Genomic DNA, 15,540 nt, shown 5'->3' on the forward strand with positions numbered 1-15,540 from the left:
AGTAGCAGCTAATGTGTACATTCACGCGTGTCAATAGTTAAACATTAAACTGGATTGCGTATGTATGATTTTAATGGGATAAGGAGTACATATATATCTTTACAGTCCTTGTTTAAAATATTAACTTTTCAGATGTGGACGAGTGCGCCTCTAGTCCCTGTCAGAACGGAGGGAGCTGTGTGGATCAGGTCAATTCCTACACGTGCAACTGTCAGGCTGGCTACAATGGAACTCACTGTGAAACAGGTAGTACAAGGGGAAACCTTATAATGATGTATTCTTAAGTGTTCAAATTGCATTATATTTAGTAATAACAAAGAAGAAGTCACTTGTATATTTTGTTTCCGATCTGAATCTTATTAACGTTTAAATATTTTCTTTCAAATGATGGAAGAATGCCAGTTGGTATTGCAATGTTCGAGTTGCTGTGTCTGTTTTGTTTGATTTTGTGTGTGTTTTTTTTATCAGGACAACGTACTGAATTTAACAACAACAAAAATTGAATAGAATGAAAATAAAATAAAAACATGAAAGATTATTTGAGGAAAAATGTAATTGAGTTTGCAAGTGAAACAATATAACCATCTGTCTGCAAAAAACCCAGAGAAAGTAAGGTAACAATGAAGTGTTTTTTTCAAGATAGATCATAATTAAACTTTACGTAACTAAAGTTAGATCATACCGGCACACCTTAGTCTTCCGCTTATTTTGAAATGTATTAATTCTACAGATATCAATGAGTGCGCCTCTAGTCCCTGTCAAAACGAAGGGAGCTGTGTAGATCAGGTCAATGCCTACACGTGCATCTGTCAGGATGGCTACACTGGAACTCACTGTGAAACAGGTAGGACACTTTGATATTGTTGATAATAAAAGGTTATATTCCCACTGACGGTTCGTATCGAGACAGTACGATACAATACAAGGAACACTCTCAAAAATGTGTATAATGCCAAAGATGCCATTATTGATATGAGCGAAACAACAATTTCAATAATTATTTGAAGAGGGACTAGATTTCCTGCAGACTTCAATCCGTTCGTGATTAACTTGCTAGCATAGTTAATACTAAACCTTAACCATGAGCAAAATACAGTAAAAGTCAATAACAACAAATTCAAAATTGGAAATAATCCGTTTTGTTATAATCAATGGACCAAACATAACATCCTTCTTGTTAAAGATCTGACAAATGAAGAAGGAACTTTCTACACAGTTGAAGAATTTAAACAAAAATATGATATACAAACAGTTAACTTTCTTGAATATTACAGTTGCATTTCAGCTATCAAGAAATACGTAAAAGATTCAAACATAGACATTGACAATTCACTTCCGAATACCTCCAGTAAAGCGTACAGTATGACACTAGGAAGTCCTAAAGGATCTAGACTGTTTTATGATGTTTTTGTTCAAAAAATTGATACACCTAATCCATGCAAAAAATGGGAACAAATGCTAGAGAATGAAATAGATTGGGATAAGATATTTTTCAAAACACATAAAATTAAAGAAATCCGTTTAAAATGGTTCCAGATGAAAATCACATACAGGACACTTGTAACGAATTCTATTCTAAAAGAAATGAGAATAGTAGAAAACAACAATTGCACTTTTTGCAATATGGAAAAAGATACTATTTATCATTACTTATGGTCATGTGAACATGTTCAACTATTTTGGAAAGATTTTGAAAGGTGGTTAAAATCACAATGTGATCATTGTCAAAGACTGAGAATGAATAAAGTACTTGTTCTTTTTGGTTACGATAAAAAAACGAGAACTGATGATGGTTTTGATTTCTTGTTGCTACATGCCAAATATTTTCTGTACAAATGTCGTTTCAATAAATGTAAACCACGCCTTGTGGCATTTTGTAATTATATTAATTACCAATATAAAGTTGACCGATATGTACATCAAATTGAAATGAGGGAACATAATTTTACTCTAAAATGGGCAATGTATAACAATTTATTTAACCAATAATATTTTCATGTTTTGTATTTTACATTGTGTATAATTACTCTGCCAATGTATGTTATTGTGTCTAATCATATCATACATTCTGTACTTATTCATCTTCATTTTTGTCAACTTCGCCTGAAAAAATTGAAATAAAAAAAAATAAAAAAAACATTTTTAAAAAGGTTGGGGAAGGGCCTTGGTTTTGTACAAACCTTTATGTTTTTTGTAACGATGATCATTAAAAGATCACGTGTATGCTAAATCTGACACAGACAGTCTGTTTATCTCTATTTAAAAAAATGATCACCTCTTAAGTGCAAATGTGATTAGAATTACAGGGACAAAGTAGCAGCTAATGTGTACATTCACGTGTGTCAATAGTTAGACATTAAAATGTAGTGTGTATGTATGATTTCAATGGGATAAGGAGTACATAGATATCTGTACAGTCCTTGTTTAAAATATTAACTTTACAGATGTGGACGAGTGCGCCTCTAGTGTGTCGGGTCTGATCTATCATAATTATACACAACAGAATTTGGGGCTTTATGTCCTTACATTGAATTCCCTTTTATGGACATGTATGAGGTGATAATGCTGGAGCAAAACATCTCGTATACTTCTGCTATAGCCCGTATTTGTGCAACAAGTAAAGAAAATAGGTACTACGTTGACATTGCTTTGCGAAGCCGAGCGTGACCCGTCTCGGTCGTCTGCTAGCCAATACTTTCTACATTTAGTCTTGGTGATGGCTGGTTTTAATGTTGATCTTTTAATTTCAGCCTGACATATTTACTAAATGTTTTTATATTGCTTCACGCGATTGTTTTTATTCACGTGCCTGCCTGCGGGCATATAATACAATGCTTTTACAAAAATATGGTTACTTTTCTTTTCATCGGATAAGAGGAAGAAATTGCCTTATATAAGTTTCTGGATATGGAAAACCTTGGATATAAAAACGCAAAACAATTCCCCTCGACTTTCTTATAAGCAGGTTCCAAGTTGACTTTTTAAGAGAGTTTCCGATAATTTCTTTCAGCATTAAATACAATTATTTTTAAATCCAAAAACAAAGAGACTGCCAACGTTCCAAAATTCAGAATAAAAAAACAAGAAAGGTAGGTTGTTGGAACGTTTGTTATTGACATGTGAATGTATTGTTGAGTCATATAACAAACGTTCCAACAACCTACATGTCTTGTTTTTTGATTCACAATTTTAAAAAGCCACACGTATTGTTTCCCTTGTCAATGTCTCCAGAGCTGCTAGATTCTCATGATAGTTGACACACCAAAACAGATGAAACATTTCAGTTTGTGAACCAAATTTAAAGAAGATGTATAGCGCATAGTAACTAACAAGTCAGGAACCTCTTACATTAATACTCTTTGAAGTAAGTTGATAAGGTTATTGGATTTAATTTTGCATTTCACACACACAAAATGCACTGAAACTATACTTCATAATTCGTCAGCAATACAGTTGTCGTAGCAGCTAGTGCAGCGAAGTGACTATTTTTGCCAAAATGTGTGATGTGATGTATGTTAGACTTCCTGACAACCTTTTCACATGGTTTTTGTCACATCAAATAAAACCAGAAACGTGTATGATGACAACACAAACTCATCAACAAAAAGGGAAATTAAATGTACGTTCACCGTGACATCAATTTATTTTGCAGAATTGCTTGCGGTGCACAGTGCGCTTACTGATTCTGATCTTTGATTGTCTTGTGTATCTGTTTAATAATGATTATAATATTCTACTTCAGAATACAAATTTTAGACCAATAAAAGAGTACACTTCTTTTTCACGCCAATGGCAAACACGGCAGCTTTTATCAAGAGTTCTCAGAAATTAACTATACGAAATACAGATGAAGTTTACCAGAGTGTGTGCACAAGACAAACTTTGAACATAAAAGATCCTAAAACACACACACACACACTCACTCACACACACACACACACACACACACACACACACACACACACACACACACACACACACACGCACGCAAACATTCAAAATCACACACAGACACACACACACTAATACACCAATAGACACACATATACACACACGCACACACACACACATATATATATATATATATATATATATATATATATATATATATATATATATATATATATATATATATATATATATATATATATATATATATATATAAAACATCAGAAATTGTGAAAGAAACAATTGAAAGTCAGCAGAGACTTTCTTCCGAGATTTGTTAAAATCTCTTAGCAGAGATAGAGAGAGAAATAAGTATCCCTTCACAGACAGCCTATTGGGAGCATCAGACCCTCCTCAAGGGGGACCGAGATTTACAGAGCAAAGTCCCCTTGTGGGGGACGTATCGCAAGGTAATCTAGTCCTGAGGAGAACCATTGTATTTGTACCTAGACCAGACACGTGTTTCGACACTATTGTGTCTCATCAGTGGCCAGGTGGTACTGATGGCGAGAGTTGTCAACCCATGGTATCCAACTAAGAAGCAAACCACTCTCTGAATGGTAGCTTCTGTTGGCATGGGAGACTACCCTCATCTGACAAATATATATATATATACACTCGCACACATACACACACACACACATATACACACACACACACCGACAGACACTCACACACCGACAGACACACACACATACACACAGCTGTGTAGATGAGGTCAATGCCTACACGTGCAACTGTCAGGCTGGCTACACTGGAATCCGCTGTGAAACAGGTTAGGTAATGGGTAGGGCAGCCTGATGTTGTTAGTTAATTCTGACTACATAATAATGATGAAGGAACTCGCAAGACATACTATTGTATTCAGTTCGACGGACGCAATGGCTTGGTGGTAAGTTACCGGCCTCCAAAGCGGAAGGTCGTGGGTTCGAATCCCGGCCGCGCCTGTGGGGTTAAGGTTAGCGATTTTTCCGATCTCCCAGGTCAACCTATTTGCAAACCTGCTAGTGCCTTATACCCCATCGTGTCAGTGTACACGCAAGCACAAGACCAAGTGCGCACAGAAAAGATCATCTTGTAATCCATGTCAGAGTTCTTTGGGTTATAGAAACACAAAAATACCCAGCATGCTTCCTCCGAACGCGGCGTATGGCCGCCTAAGTTGGCGGGGTAAAAACGGTCTTACACGCAAAAAACACCACGAGTGTACGTGGGAGTTTCAGCCACGAACGCAGAAGAAGAAGTATTTGGCTATATATATAATGTTTTTTGCTGGTGGTTACCACACTAGCCAGTTGAATATTGGTGAGATATCATATGACGAGTAGAAGGCGGAAGAGAGGCTTCCAAAGTGTGATATCCAGTGAAAGACCAGAGAGGTAAAATGTTAAACCGAACAGCGGCTCTTTCACTGCAAAATTATAATGTCAAAATGTGTAGCACGTCAACTGCAGTTTACATTTGCTTTCTTTTAAATCATGTTAAGTACATGATAACTTTACAATTTCCATTTAGATGTTCTTCTGTATCAATACTTAGACGTTTCAATGCAACAGTTTGTAATTTGTCGACGTGATCAGGACTAATTAATGTCGACACTTATTGTTCAATATATACTCTTTGCAGATGTGGATGAGTGCGCCTGTGATCCCTGTCAGAACGGAGGGAGCTGTGTAGATCAGGTCAATTCCTATTGGTGCAACTGTCTGAACAACAACTTTGGAATTCATTGTGAATCAGGTAAAACAAATAATGGACAGCTCATTGCAGAAGCCCATGGTTTCCCTCCCAAATCAAATCAAATCGCTTTACAGGCCTGAAAACATTGCTGATACTGCATTGGACCCTATGTGTGTGTGTCAAAGATTTGATATATCATATGCGGGCCACCAACAATAACCATGGACTTTGAAGAACACATTATTTGCCAGATATAAGAATAGCATACATGTACTAGAACATTCTTCAATTATCTGTTTGATGTAGTCTACTGGATGTGCTTTAAGTAGTTACTTATGGACTGATTAACCTCAAAACTACGACATGAAAACTACCTTGCAGCTTTTTCATTATGACTTCAGGTGGTAGAGCAACGTCTCTGTAAACACAATCATATGCCTTTTTGATTCCTGTCAAACTAGTAGCAATTCGAATACATAATAGCCACAAATGGTAAATGCAATAAAGAACAAGTCGCGTAAGGCGAAAATACAATATTTAGTCAAGTAGCTGCCATTTTTCAGCAAGACCGTATACTCGTAGCATCGTCAGTCCACCGCTCATGGCAAAGACAGTGAAATTGACAAGAAGAGCGGGGTAGTAGTTGCGCTAAGAAGGATAGCACGCTTTTCTGTACCTCTCTTTGTTTTAACTTTCTGAGCGTGTTTTTAATCCAAACATATCATATCTATATGTTTTTGGAATCAGGAACCGACAAGGAATAAGATGAAAGTGTTTTTAAATTGATTTGGACAATTTAATTTTGATAATAATTTTTATATATTTAATTTTCAGAGCTTGTTTTTAATCCGAATATAACATATTTATATGTTTTTGGAATCAGCAAATGATGGAGAATAAGATAAACGTAAATTTGGATCGTTTTATAAATTTTTATTTTTTTTTACAATTTTCAGATTTTTAATGACCAAAGTCATTAATTAATTTTTAAGCCACCAAGCTGAAATGCAATACCGAACCCCGGGCTTCGTCGAAGATTACTTGACCAAAATTTCAACCAATTTGGTTGAAAAATGAGGGCGTGACAGTGCCGCCTCAACTTTCACGAAAAGCCGGATATGACGTCATCAAAGACATTTATCAAAAAAATGAAAAAAACGTATGGGGATATCAATCCCAGGAACTCTCATGTCAAATTTCATAAAGATCGGTCCAGTAGTTTGGTCTGAATCGCTCTACACGCACGCACACACACACACACATACACACACACATACACCACGACCCTCGTTTCGATTCCCCCTCGATGTTAAAATATTTAGTCAAAACTTGACTAAATATAATAAAAAGCGCAGACAAAGGTAAAGACAAACAACAAGGAAGTTTTCTTAGTCCCAAATTTCTGGTCAGCTGAGACCTGCCTCCATTATATAACAAGAAATTCCTCCGAGGTAGGAAAAACACCCCCGTCAAAGGGAAATAACCTTCTCAGTTGGTGGCAGTGAGAATGGTTATTTCCCTTTGACCATTAATATGTTCCTCTATAAGTCCTTGTATAATTTTAATCCACCAATAACTCCCTAACCGTGTGTTTGACTGGTCCCAATTTTTGTAAGGACCGTCTCAGGAAGTTTGGTGACGATCGGTCCGTTCATTCTTGAGATCTATATGCGAACACAAACAAACAAACAAACAAACACATCGAGCGAAACCTATACACACCCCTATACCGGGGGTGTAACAAGAACTATTACTACACTATTGTAGGTTGTTTGGAAGGGGTGAGATAGGAGATGTAGTTTAATTTTTGTTTTTTGTTTTTGAACAAAATATGTATTTGCCATATATACAACAAAATATAAATGTAGTTAATCAGACTTAATTCAGATAAATTGATAGGGGTTTGGGTACTTTCCGGTACTAATTAATTCGTGTCGAAAGAACATGGTCTTGTTATGCTGTCCGTTGTATTTGTTGCCCAAGGACGTTTGGCGTTGACCAGTCAAGGAAAGACAAGATATATTTCCATACCTCACAACAGATTGCAGCTCATCGTGCTTGATTATTTAACTGCAACAGAATGTTGAGCAATATATATACACACAAACAAATAAGGAAAAAATAAACAAAACAAGCCTTCACGTTTTCACCAATATTTCGGCCTCGTGGCCTTCATCAGGGTATTCTATTAGCTCCTTTATATATAAAACATCTTATACAATCTTTAATTTAAAACGTTCTCTGTTAACAGTGTGTTCCACAGTACTGCTGAATGGGCAGAGCGGTACTTTCACATCCCCGAACCACCCCAACCAGTACCAAAATGACATGGACTGCACATGGCAGATTACAGTACAGAGTAACTACGTGATTCAGCTGACGTTTAGCAACTTTAGTTTGGAAGCTAGTTTCGACTGCGTGGACATTTTGGAGGGCACCACGGACCTTGGCGGGTGCGTACAAACAGGTTACACACTTCCGAGTCCAGGAAAACTGAGTCATTTTCCCCAGTGACCATTTTTACGTGGAGACTTGGGAATACCCGAAAATGGTCCCCAGGAAAAACTTCTTAGCCATCTTGGACGAAGCGTGTTACTTTTTTTTGTATCCCATTTTGGGTTGTTTTTTGTACAACAAAATCACTTTTTTACATTTAGTCAAGTTTTGACTAAATGTTTTAACATAGAGGGGGGAATCGAGACGAGGGTCGTGGTGTATGTGTGTCTCTGTGTGCGTGTGTGTGTGTGTAGAGCGATTCAGAGTAAACTACTGGACCGACCTTTATGAAATTTGACATGAGAGTTTCTGGGTATGATATCCCCGGATGGTTTTTTTCTTTTTTTCGATAAATGTCTTTGATGACGTCATATCCGGCTTTTTGTAAAAAGTTGAGGCGGCACTGTCACACCCTCATTTTTCAATCAAATTGATTGAAATTTTGGCCAAGCAATCTTCGACAAAGGCCGGACTTCGGTATTGCATTTCAGCTTGGTGGCTTAAAAATTAATTAATGACTTTGGTCATTAAAAATCTGAAAATTGTAAAAAAATATATATATATAAAAAACGATCATCTTATTCTTCATCATTTTCTGATTCCAAAAACATATAAATATATTATATTTGGATTAAAAACAAGCTCTGAAAATTAAAAATATAAAAATTATGATCAAAATTAAATTTTTGAAATCAATTTAAAAACATTTTCATCTTATTCCTGGTCGATTTCTGATTCCAAAAACATATAGATATGATATGTTTGGATTAAAACACGCTCAGAAAGTTAAAACGAAGAGAGGTACAGTAAAGCGTGCTATGAAGCACAGTGCAACCGCTACCGCGCCAAACAGGCTCGTCACTGTCACTGCCTTTTGCACTAGCGGCGGACTACGTTCAATTTCATTCTGTGAGTTCCACAGCTTGACTTAATGTAGTAATTTCGCCTTACGCGATTTGTTATATTACTCTGCTGGTACTTGTTTTCCACTCCCAAAGACCTTCTTCGGGCTTCATAACACTACGTTAGTTACTGCGCAAAGCTAATTCTCGTCCGTGCATGAAACGCTGGTTTTGTGTGAAAGACAAATGCACAAACAAGAAACCCCACATTTAATTCTTATTTCTCTTTTGTTGCTGACTATTTTTAATTTGATACCGATATTGCTGTTGAAATAGATATACCATTATTTTGTTCGAAAGTCTTGAATCACTCAGTGCCTTTTGACTCGATATCCTCGTCGAAGTCGCTTTCAGGTTGGTAACAATATATGCCGGCCCTTCAGCAAGAGATCGTACACAGCGTGTTTTGCTGGGTGACGTTGTTTTAATTAAAAAATCATAAAACAAAGATAATCACCTAAAACCTTGTTTATTTTGCCTTCAAAGTGTGTATGAGTCAGAATAATTCGGCATTGTGTGTTGATGTGGAAGACGTCAGAACACCGTAGGGGTCAACTCAAAAGTCAGAACATCGCCACATTGCTCTCTCGTACCTTTTTCAGTCTCTGAATCCATAGAAACACATGACAAAACTCCATTAACAATAACAACCCAAACATCAATCAGTCTATGACTTTCATAAAAATGTGTTATTCATTACACCAAATTACTTTGATTGAGAGAGCTACATCTATGCAGTTTACCTACAAAACTTGACCACGATACTGAATGTAAAATGTGTGCTGTCAAAAGTTGGGACTTTTTCTGTGAGCTTTCGACAGGAGCGTTGACAACCACCTGGATTTGTTGGTTGTCAACGCTCCTGTCGAAAACTCACAGAAAAATATATATGCTGTTTATGTGTTTTATTTGTTTTACCTGCAGTATTTGACAGCACCACTCGAAGCTAAAAACATCGTCAAAAACCTGAAAGAGGCGACTGTCTGATAGCTTAACGGCACAGTAAGCCTCCCGTAAACCATCACTGAGCTCCCCGAGCCTCTACATACAGTGCAAGCATACTTCCATTTGAACGCTCACCGAACGGGAACATCCTGGCTGCTTTCTGTCGAGAGTGAGACATTTTCAAAGAATTTATTTTCGTGGACTATCCGAACGGACACTCAGGCGCTTCGTTTTGGTGCTGGACCTAACTTTTAAAATCTAAATTATACATTGAAAGCTTGTTACACAAACAGAATTCTTTTTTCATCAAGACAAGATCAGTACAATTCGAAGTTTTGAAAGTTTGAAAAAAGAAAAGCCCGGAAACGTGTCACGCAAAATGTCTTTCTTGTAGCAGACGACGGTTCAACATAGCGCCAGTTCCTCTGAACGGTCAACCTCCACCGCTCTAGTTCGTGTGACTCGCAGCCGTTTGTTGTGTTTTAGATTCAGAGGTACACAATAACGTGCTATTGCAGATAAGCTTACAGCGAGTCACATTGAAATCACAAACTGACGACTGAAACAAAGGAAACAGGATCACAAGGGTTCACAATCGCTTAGGGGTAAGATAAACCACGCAAAAATACATTCTTTGACAATTGCTTGCTCTTTACGGAGGGCACCTAGGATGTTCTCAAGCGGTGAGTGTTCAAATGAATGGGTGTTTGTACTGTGTGTAAAACCCTGACAGTATCTGTGATGGTTTACGGGAGGCTGACTGTGCCTTTAATTCTTCTTGAATTTGAATGCGGCAAATAAAACCGACTGAAGTTGTTGATGTCTCACGCTCTGCTTCTTTGCCGCTAGCAGGTAATTTTATCCGATCTAAACAGGAAGAAGCAATGTCAAACGATTGTTTAATGTCATCAGATACTGTGGACAGAAAGGGCCCGGAACGGTGACATCTTCCAGCAACACGGTCACAGTCAGGTTCACATCCGACGAAAGCGTTTCTGGTACAGGCTTCTCTGCGTCCTACGTCGCTTCCTTCCGCCCCTGAGGTAACGGGTACAGTCCTATTACGAATGTATTTACAAATCGAAGAATGCTCTCTCATCGATCAACACAGAAGTTTTGATGATATTCCGTGAAGTTTGAGTAGAATTAAGTGTATTATATGGTAGCAGTAGCAGTAATTGAATGAGTAGCAAAGTAAGCGCCTGCCCAATCAATTTTGCAATAAAGTGGGAGACGGGCGTTTACTGTGTAGTATACCATGTACATGATCAGTTCCTCGCAACATTTGGTCACTTGGTATGATTTAAACGATTTTAACTCAATTTAGTCATAAAGTTGACTCACTTAAACATGTATGCAACTTACTGCATTTATTTGTGTGAACTGTGTCCATGAGTTGTCTGTGTACAAGCCTTTTTATTTTGGTTTGAGAAAATGGAGCACGCCACTTATTTAGTATGAAAACCAAGGTACAACGTGAACAGTTTTGTTTTCACAACTGAAGTTTCTTTTGCTACAATATTCAATTAGAACAATTTTGAAGCTATCGATTGCTCAAAAGAAGCGTTGTATTTGTCCAAAAGTATTACCGGAATAATCAAACTCTTCTGAATTGTTCGTTCCAGGAAATGTCAGTCTACTACTTGAAGAGCAGATACTCGGAGCCTGAACATAGATGCATGCAGATTTTACGATTGGTAGCAAGAGTTCGCCGCACTAACCGCCCAAAGTGTACAGACTGGCTGTATGTCAGGCACATCACACATGTACATATATGAATTTTTCACCTAACGCATTCAACATGAACCTGCTCTAAACTGACCTACAAGCGTGCCAGCACGATACCGAATGTCCGACTTGAAATGCTAGTAGCACTTTTTTTGTGGTTAAGACAGTGTGACCGTCCTTATGGCAAGTAATGTTCTTTAGATGAGCCCTCTTTGGGCATTTTGAATGCTTTGATGGCGTCAACAAGTTATAAAATCTTAAAGTGGGTGACACACAATTTCTTATTACAAGAATAGGTCGATGTGATATTCGATTAGGCCAAGAAAAAAAAATTGTCTGTTTAGGGTAACCCGACCGACCCTATCGATTTGGCGCCGACCCAAAAACTTTTTTTTGATTTAAAAAAAAACAAGAAAAAAAAAGAGGTAAAAATGCTAAAAAGAGACATTTGGCGTTTCTTTCTCTCCCTTTCTCTCTGTTTTATTTATACGTTAGTTTTGAAACATGTATTCATCAAATATAAGAAGTGAATGTTCAACCAACATAGCATTTACAAAAAAAACAAAAAAAAAAAAAAAAAACCCTACCTACCTACCGACCCTACTTTTTTTGGTCATGTTACCCTAAACAGACAATTTTTTTTTTTTGCCTTAGCCCAGTTTGGGAGAAAATGCGTTTGACAAGCAAAAATACAGCTCTTGTCGTCGACAAAAATTTAAACCATCACATCTTATCTAAACATTGTAAAACAATGCGGATTCAATTCAACAGGCGGAACCTTTCAAAGAAAGGGAGGTAAAAGCATCGAAAGGTATCTGTCTCCATAATATTCATACTAATTGTACGCGTATCTGCAGCAGCAAGTGGTGTAAATGCTGTGCTGAAATGAATTACATCATCTCGCTAGAACCTTGATGACCAAAACTGGAAACACTTCAAGAATGCCATGGACAACAGAAAGCCATACCAAAAAACCCTGCATAAACTGGTTTTTGTAGCCACATAAGAGCTAGGGACAGGTGCAGGGTCAGCGAGTTAGCAAAAGCACATTAAAAGGCGATGCAGCCCCCAAAACGACCCTATTTTCCATTCACCTTTACTTATCTTTTTATTCTATATTTCTATTACTTCAAGGGAGATAATCAACATTGTAATTGGCATCTCTATTGTATAACTTTGTATTCTCTATTTTTATCACTTCAAGGGAAATTATCAACATTGTTTTTGTTATCACTACTGTATGTATGTAAATAAATGATACATTATATAAACAAATAACCGGCACGGTTGGCCTAGTGGTAAGGCGTCCGCCCCGTGATCGGGAGGTCGTGGGTTCGAACCCCGGCCGGGTCATACCTAAGACTTTAAAATTGGCAATCTAGTGGCTGCTCCGCCTGGCGTGCTAGGACTGGTTGGTCCGGTGTCAGAATAATGTGACTGGGTGAGACATGAAGTCTGTGCTGCGACTTCTGTCTTGTGTGTGGCGCACGTTATATGTCAAAGCAGCACCGCCCTGATATGGCCCTTCGTGGTCGGCTGGGCGTTAAGCAAACAAACAAACAAACAAACAAACAAAATGAACAAATACAGGTAAAGTAAAATGAATGTAACCAGAGTGGCCAAGAGCTGCAATCGTAACACTGAATTCACTGGTTTGTTTTCATTTGTATATGTATGTTTCTCTCCTCTTTCTCCGCACACTCTCTCTTCACTTTCTCTGCTCTGCAGCTACACTTACCATAAACAGTACGCTGAGACGGATGACTACTTTGCTGCTGTCCAGCAGAAGTTACATTCGATATTAAGAGCAAGCTTAACAGAGCAAACTTGGAAGCATCCATGTATCGAATTAAATCCGAAAATTCCATCGCAAACAAGAATTGGTTACAGACGTCCTCTGTGGTACACAAATGATAATCATAATAATTATGAAGAAAACTATTCGCATTATTTCAATTGCTCAGATGTGCAAAAGCATGTTGTTAAACCATGAATTTACCATTAAAAATTAAGTTTGTAAATAATGTTTTGATGAGACTCAAATATCAGTAATCCTTGTCGCTATCGTCAGTCGCTTAGACCGTGCAAGTGAAAAGGATGCTCGCAAAGCGAATGCCGGGGCCTCCACCATAGAGATATAGACTATATGATATATCTCTGTGGCCGCCATGGCCATGCGAGCAGCTATCTCGCTTGCTCGCTTGTCGGGTTCTTAGCTACGTGCGAGTCATGTACAGTTGTAGTAATTTATGTATAGGTTGTTTTTTTATGTTCTCATAATTCTATTGCTCTCAGACTCTTTCACTCACTCTTTCTATTTCTTTTTCCTTGGCTCTTTCGTGTGAGCTGTATGTCTGTGCTGATTGCTGCATGTTAAAACTGCCAATAAACTGGAATGATTCATTTATTGGAATTTCTTATTTTAAATTAACTTTTCCTCCTTTTTCTCCTGAATTCACAAATGTATAGATATGTTATGTTTACTTTAAAAACGCGCTAAGAATGAAAGAAAACAGGTTTAGTATATTGTTTGCTTGCTTCGCGGAGACGAACGTGACCCGACTCGGTCTTCGGGTATGGTAAGCCGAGATTTATCTGAATGTAATCTCGCCGATGACTGGTTTTTGAGGTTGATCTTTCTGTTTGATGCCTACAGATTTACTAAGTGTTTTTATATCGCTTCACACGAATTTTTTCTTTCTCTTTTTCTCTGCCCAAGTCATGGTAGTCGTCATTCTCCGTTCCAGAAGATTTAACAAACTTTTCTTTACGTTTGTCTTGACCAAAACGAACGAGTTCAATTACGATAAGTAGCCTCAATCTTCCAACCTTGATCAATTGATTGGTTTCATTCCTCCGAAAGCGGCGAATGGCTGCCAAAATGGTGGGGTAAACACGGTCATACACGTACAAAAACATGAGTGTACGTGGGAGTTTCAGCCCACGAACGCAGAAGAAGAAGAAGAAGAAGAAGATTGGTTTCATTGACATTTACTGCGTGCAGTACTGTTTATTTTGTTCTATTCGATGAATCGATGTTGAATTATAGAACCATCATATTGTCGAGTTTTTATTATAGGAGATCCCCAGAGACACATGTGTGCTCAAAGAAGGGTACTGCAAGTAGAACATGAAAAGCAAAATGTGATCAGAGATGAAACATTAAATAAAACGAAATCAATTTTATTCGTTGAGAAAACACGAAAAAGTACACAGAAAACCAACATGCAGAAAAGTGTTTACTATTAGCAATTTATTCTGTCAGGAAAAAAATGAAGCAAATAAAAACAATACGAGCTTTTTACCTTACATTTCACTGTTGCTCTGCCTGTTATTCTTATCTTGTGTCAAAATAAAATATATCACACATCGGATTCGATTTCGTCTGTTTGTCTTTCAGGCTGCCCGTTTGCCCGCCTGCCTGTCTGTCTGTCTGTCTGTTTGTCTTTCGGCCTGCTTGTCTGTCTGCGTGTATGTCTGTCTGTCGGTATGTCCGTCAGTCTGTCTGTCTGTCTGTCTACCTGTCTGTCCGTCTGTCTGTCTGTTTCATGTCTGTGTATCGATGAATCTGTCTACATCCACTTTCATCACGATGCTGTTAAGATAAAGAGCAATGCGCGCCCTTGTTTCTGGCTGAGGGTCAAATTAAAAGTATACGTTATTTTCAGACGAGAACTTTACACCAGTTTTAAAGACCTTTTAGTCTGAATAGATCGATTAAATATAACATAGCAATTGTCTTGTATTAAGGCTGTTTACTTGCACCTCCATAAATTCAAGACAAAAACAGTTTCTGGATCGACTTATCTTTGGAGCGCTTTAGCCGGGGTTTTTTTGTGGT

At 37.7% G+C, this 15,540-nt stretch overlaps 3 protein-coding genes across 5 annotated transcripts in view; all 3 read left to right on the forward strand.

Moving 5' to 3' along the window:
* Positions 1–402, forward strand: part of LOC138948791 (fibropellin-1-like) — a 334,700-nt gene extending 334,298 nt beyond the window's left edge. Inside the window, exon 20 of one of the 2 annotated variants that reach the window (XM_070320405.1) lies at positions 133–402. In XM_070320405.1, coding sequence (XP_070176506.1) covers positions 133–284 — 152 coding nt within the window. In that variant the 3' untranslated portion in view covers positions 285–402. The remainder of the gene's footprint in view (positions 1–132) is intronic. The other variant, XM_070320406.1, reaches the window with a different exon arrangement.
* The window catches only part of LOC138948792 (folylpolyglutamate synthase, mitochondrial-like), a 324,370-nt gene that overhangs the window by 216,515 nt on the left and 92,315 nt on the right, over positions 1–15,540 (forward strand). The window lies entirely within an intron of this gene.
* Positions 396–15,073, forward strand: LOC138947947 (delta-like protein D). The gene is made up of 6 exons (XM_070319472.1): positions 396–405; positions 731–844; positions 5,575–5,688; positions 7,880–8,081; positions 10,884–11,014; positions 11,597–15,073. The coding sequence occupies exons 1-5, from the start codon at positions 396–398 to the stop codon at positions 11,011–11,013; spliced, it is 570 nt and encodes a 189-aa protein (XP_070175573.1). The 3' UTR covers position 11,014; positions 11,597–15,073.

This window comes from Littorina saxatilis, linkage group LG15 (genome assembly GCF_037325665.1).
Source record: "Littorina saxatilis isolate snail1 linkage group LG15, US_GU_Lsax_2.0, whole genome shotgun sequence".
Lineage (NCBI taxonomy): Eukaryota > Metazoa > Mollusca > Gastropoda > Littorinimorpha > Littorinidae > Littorina > Littorina saxatilis.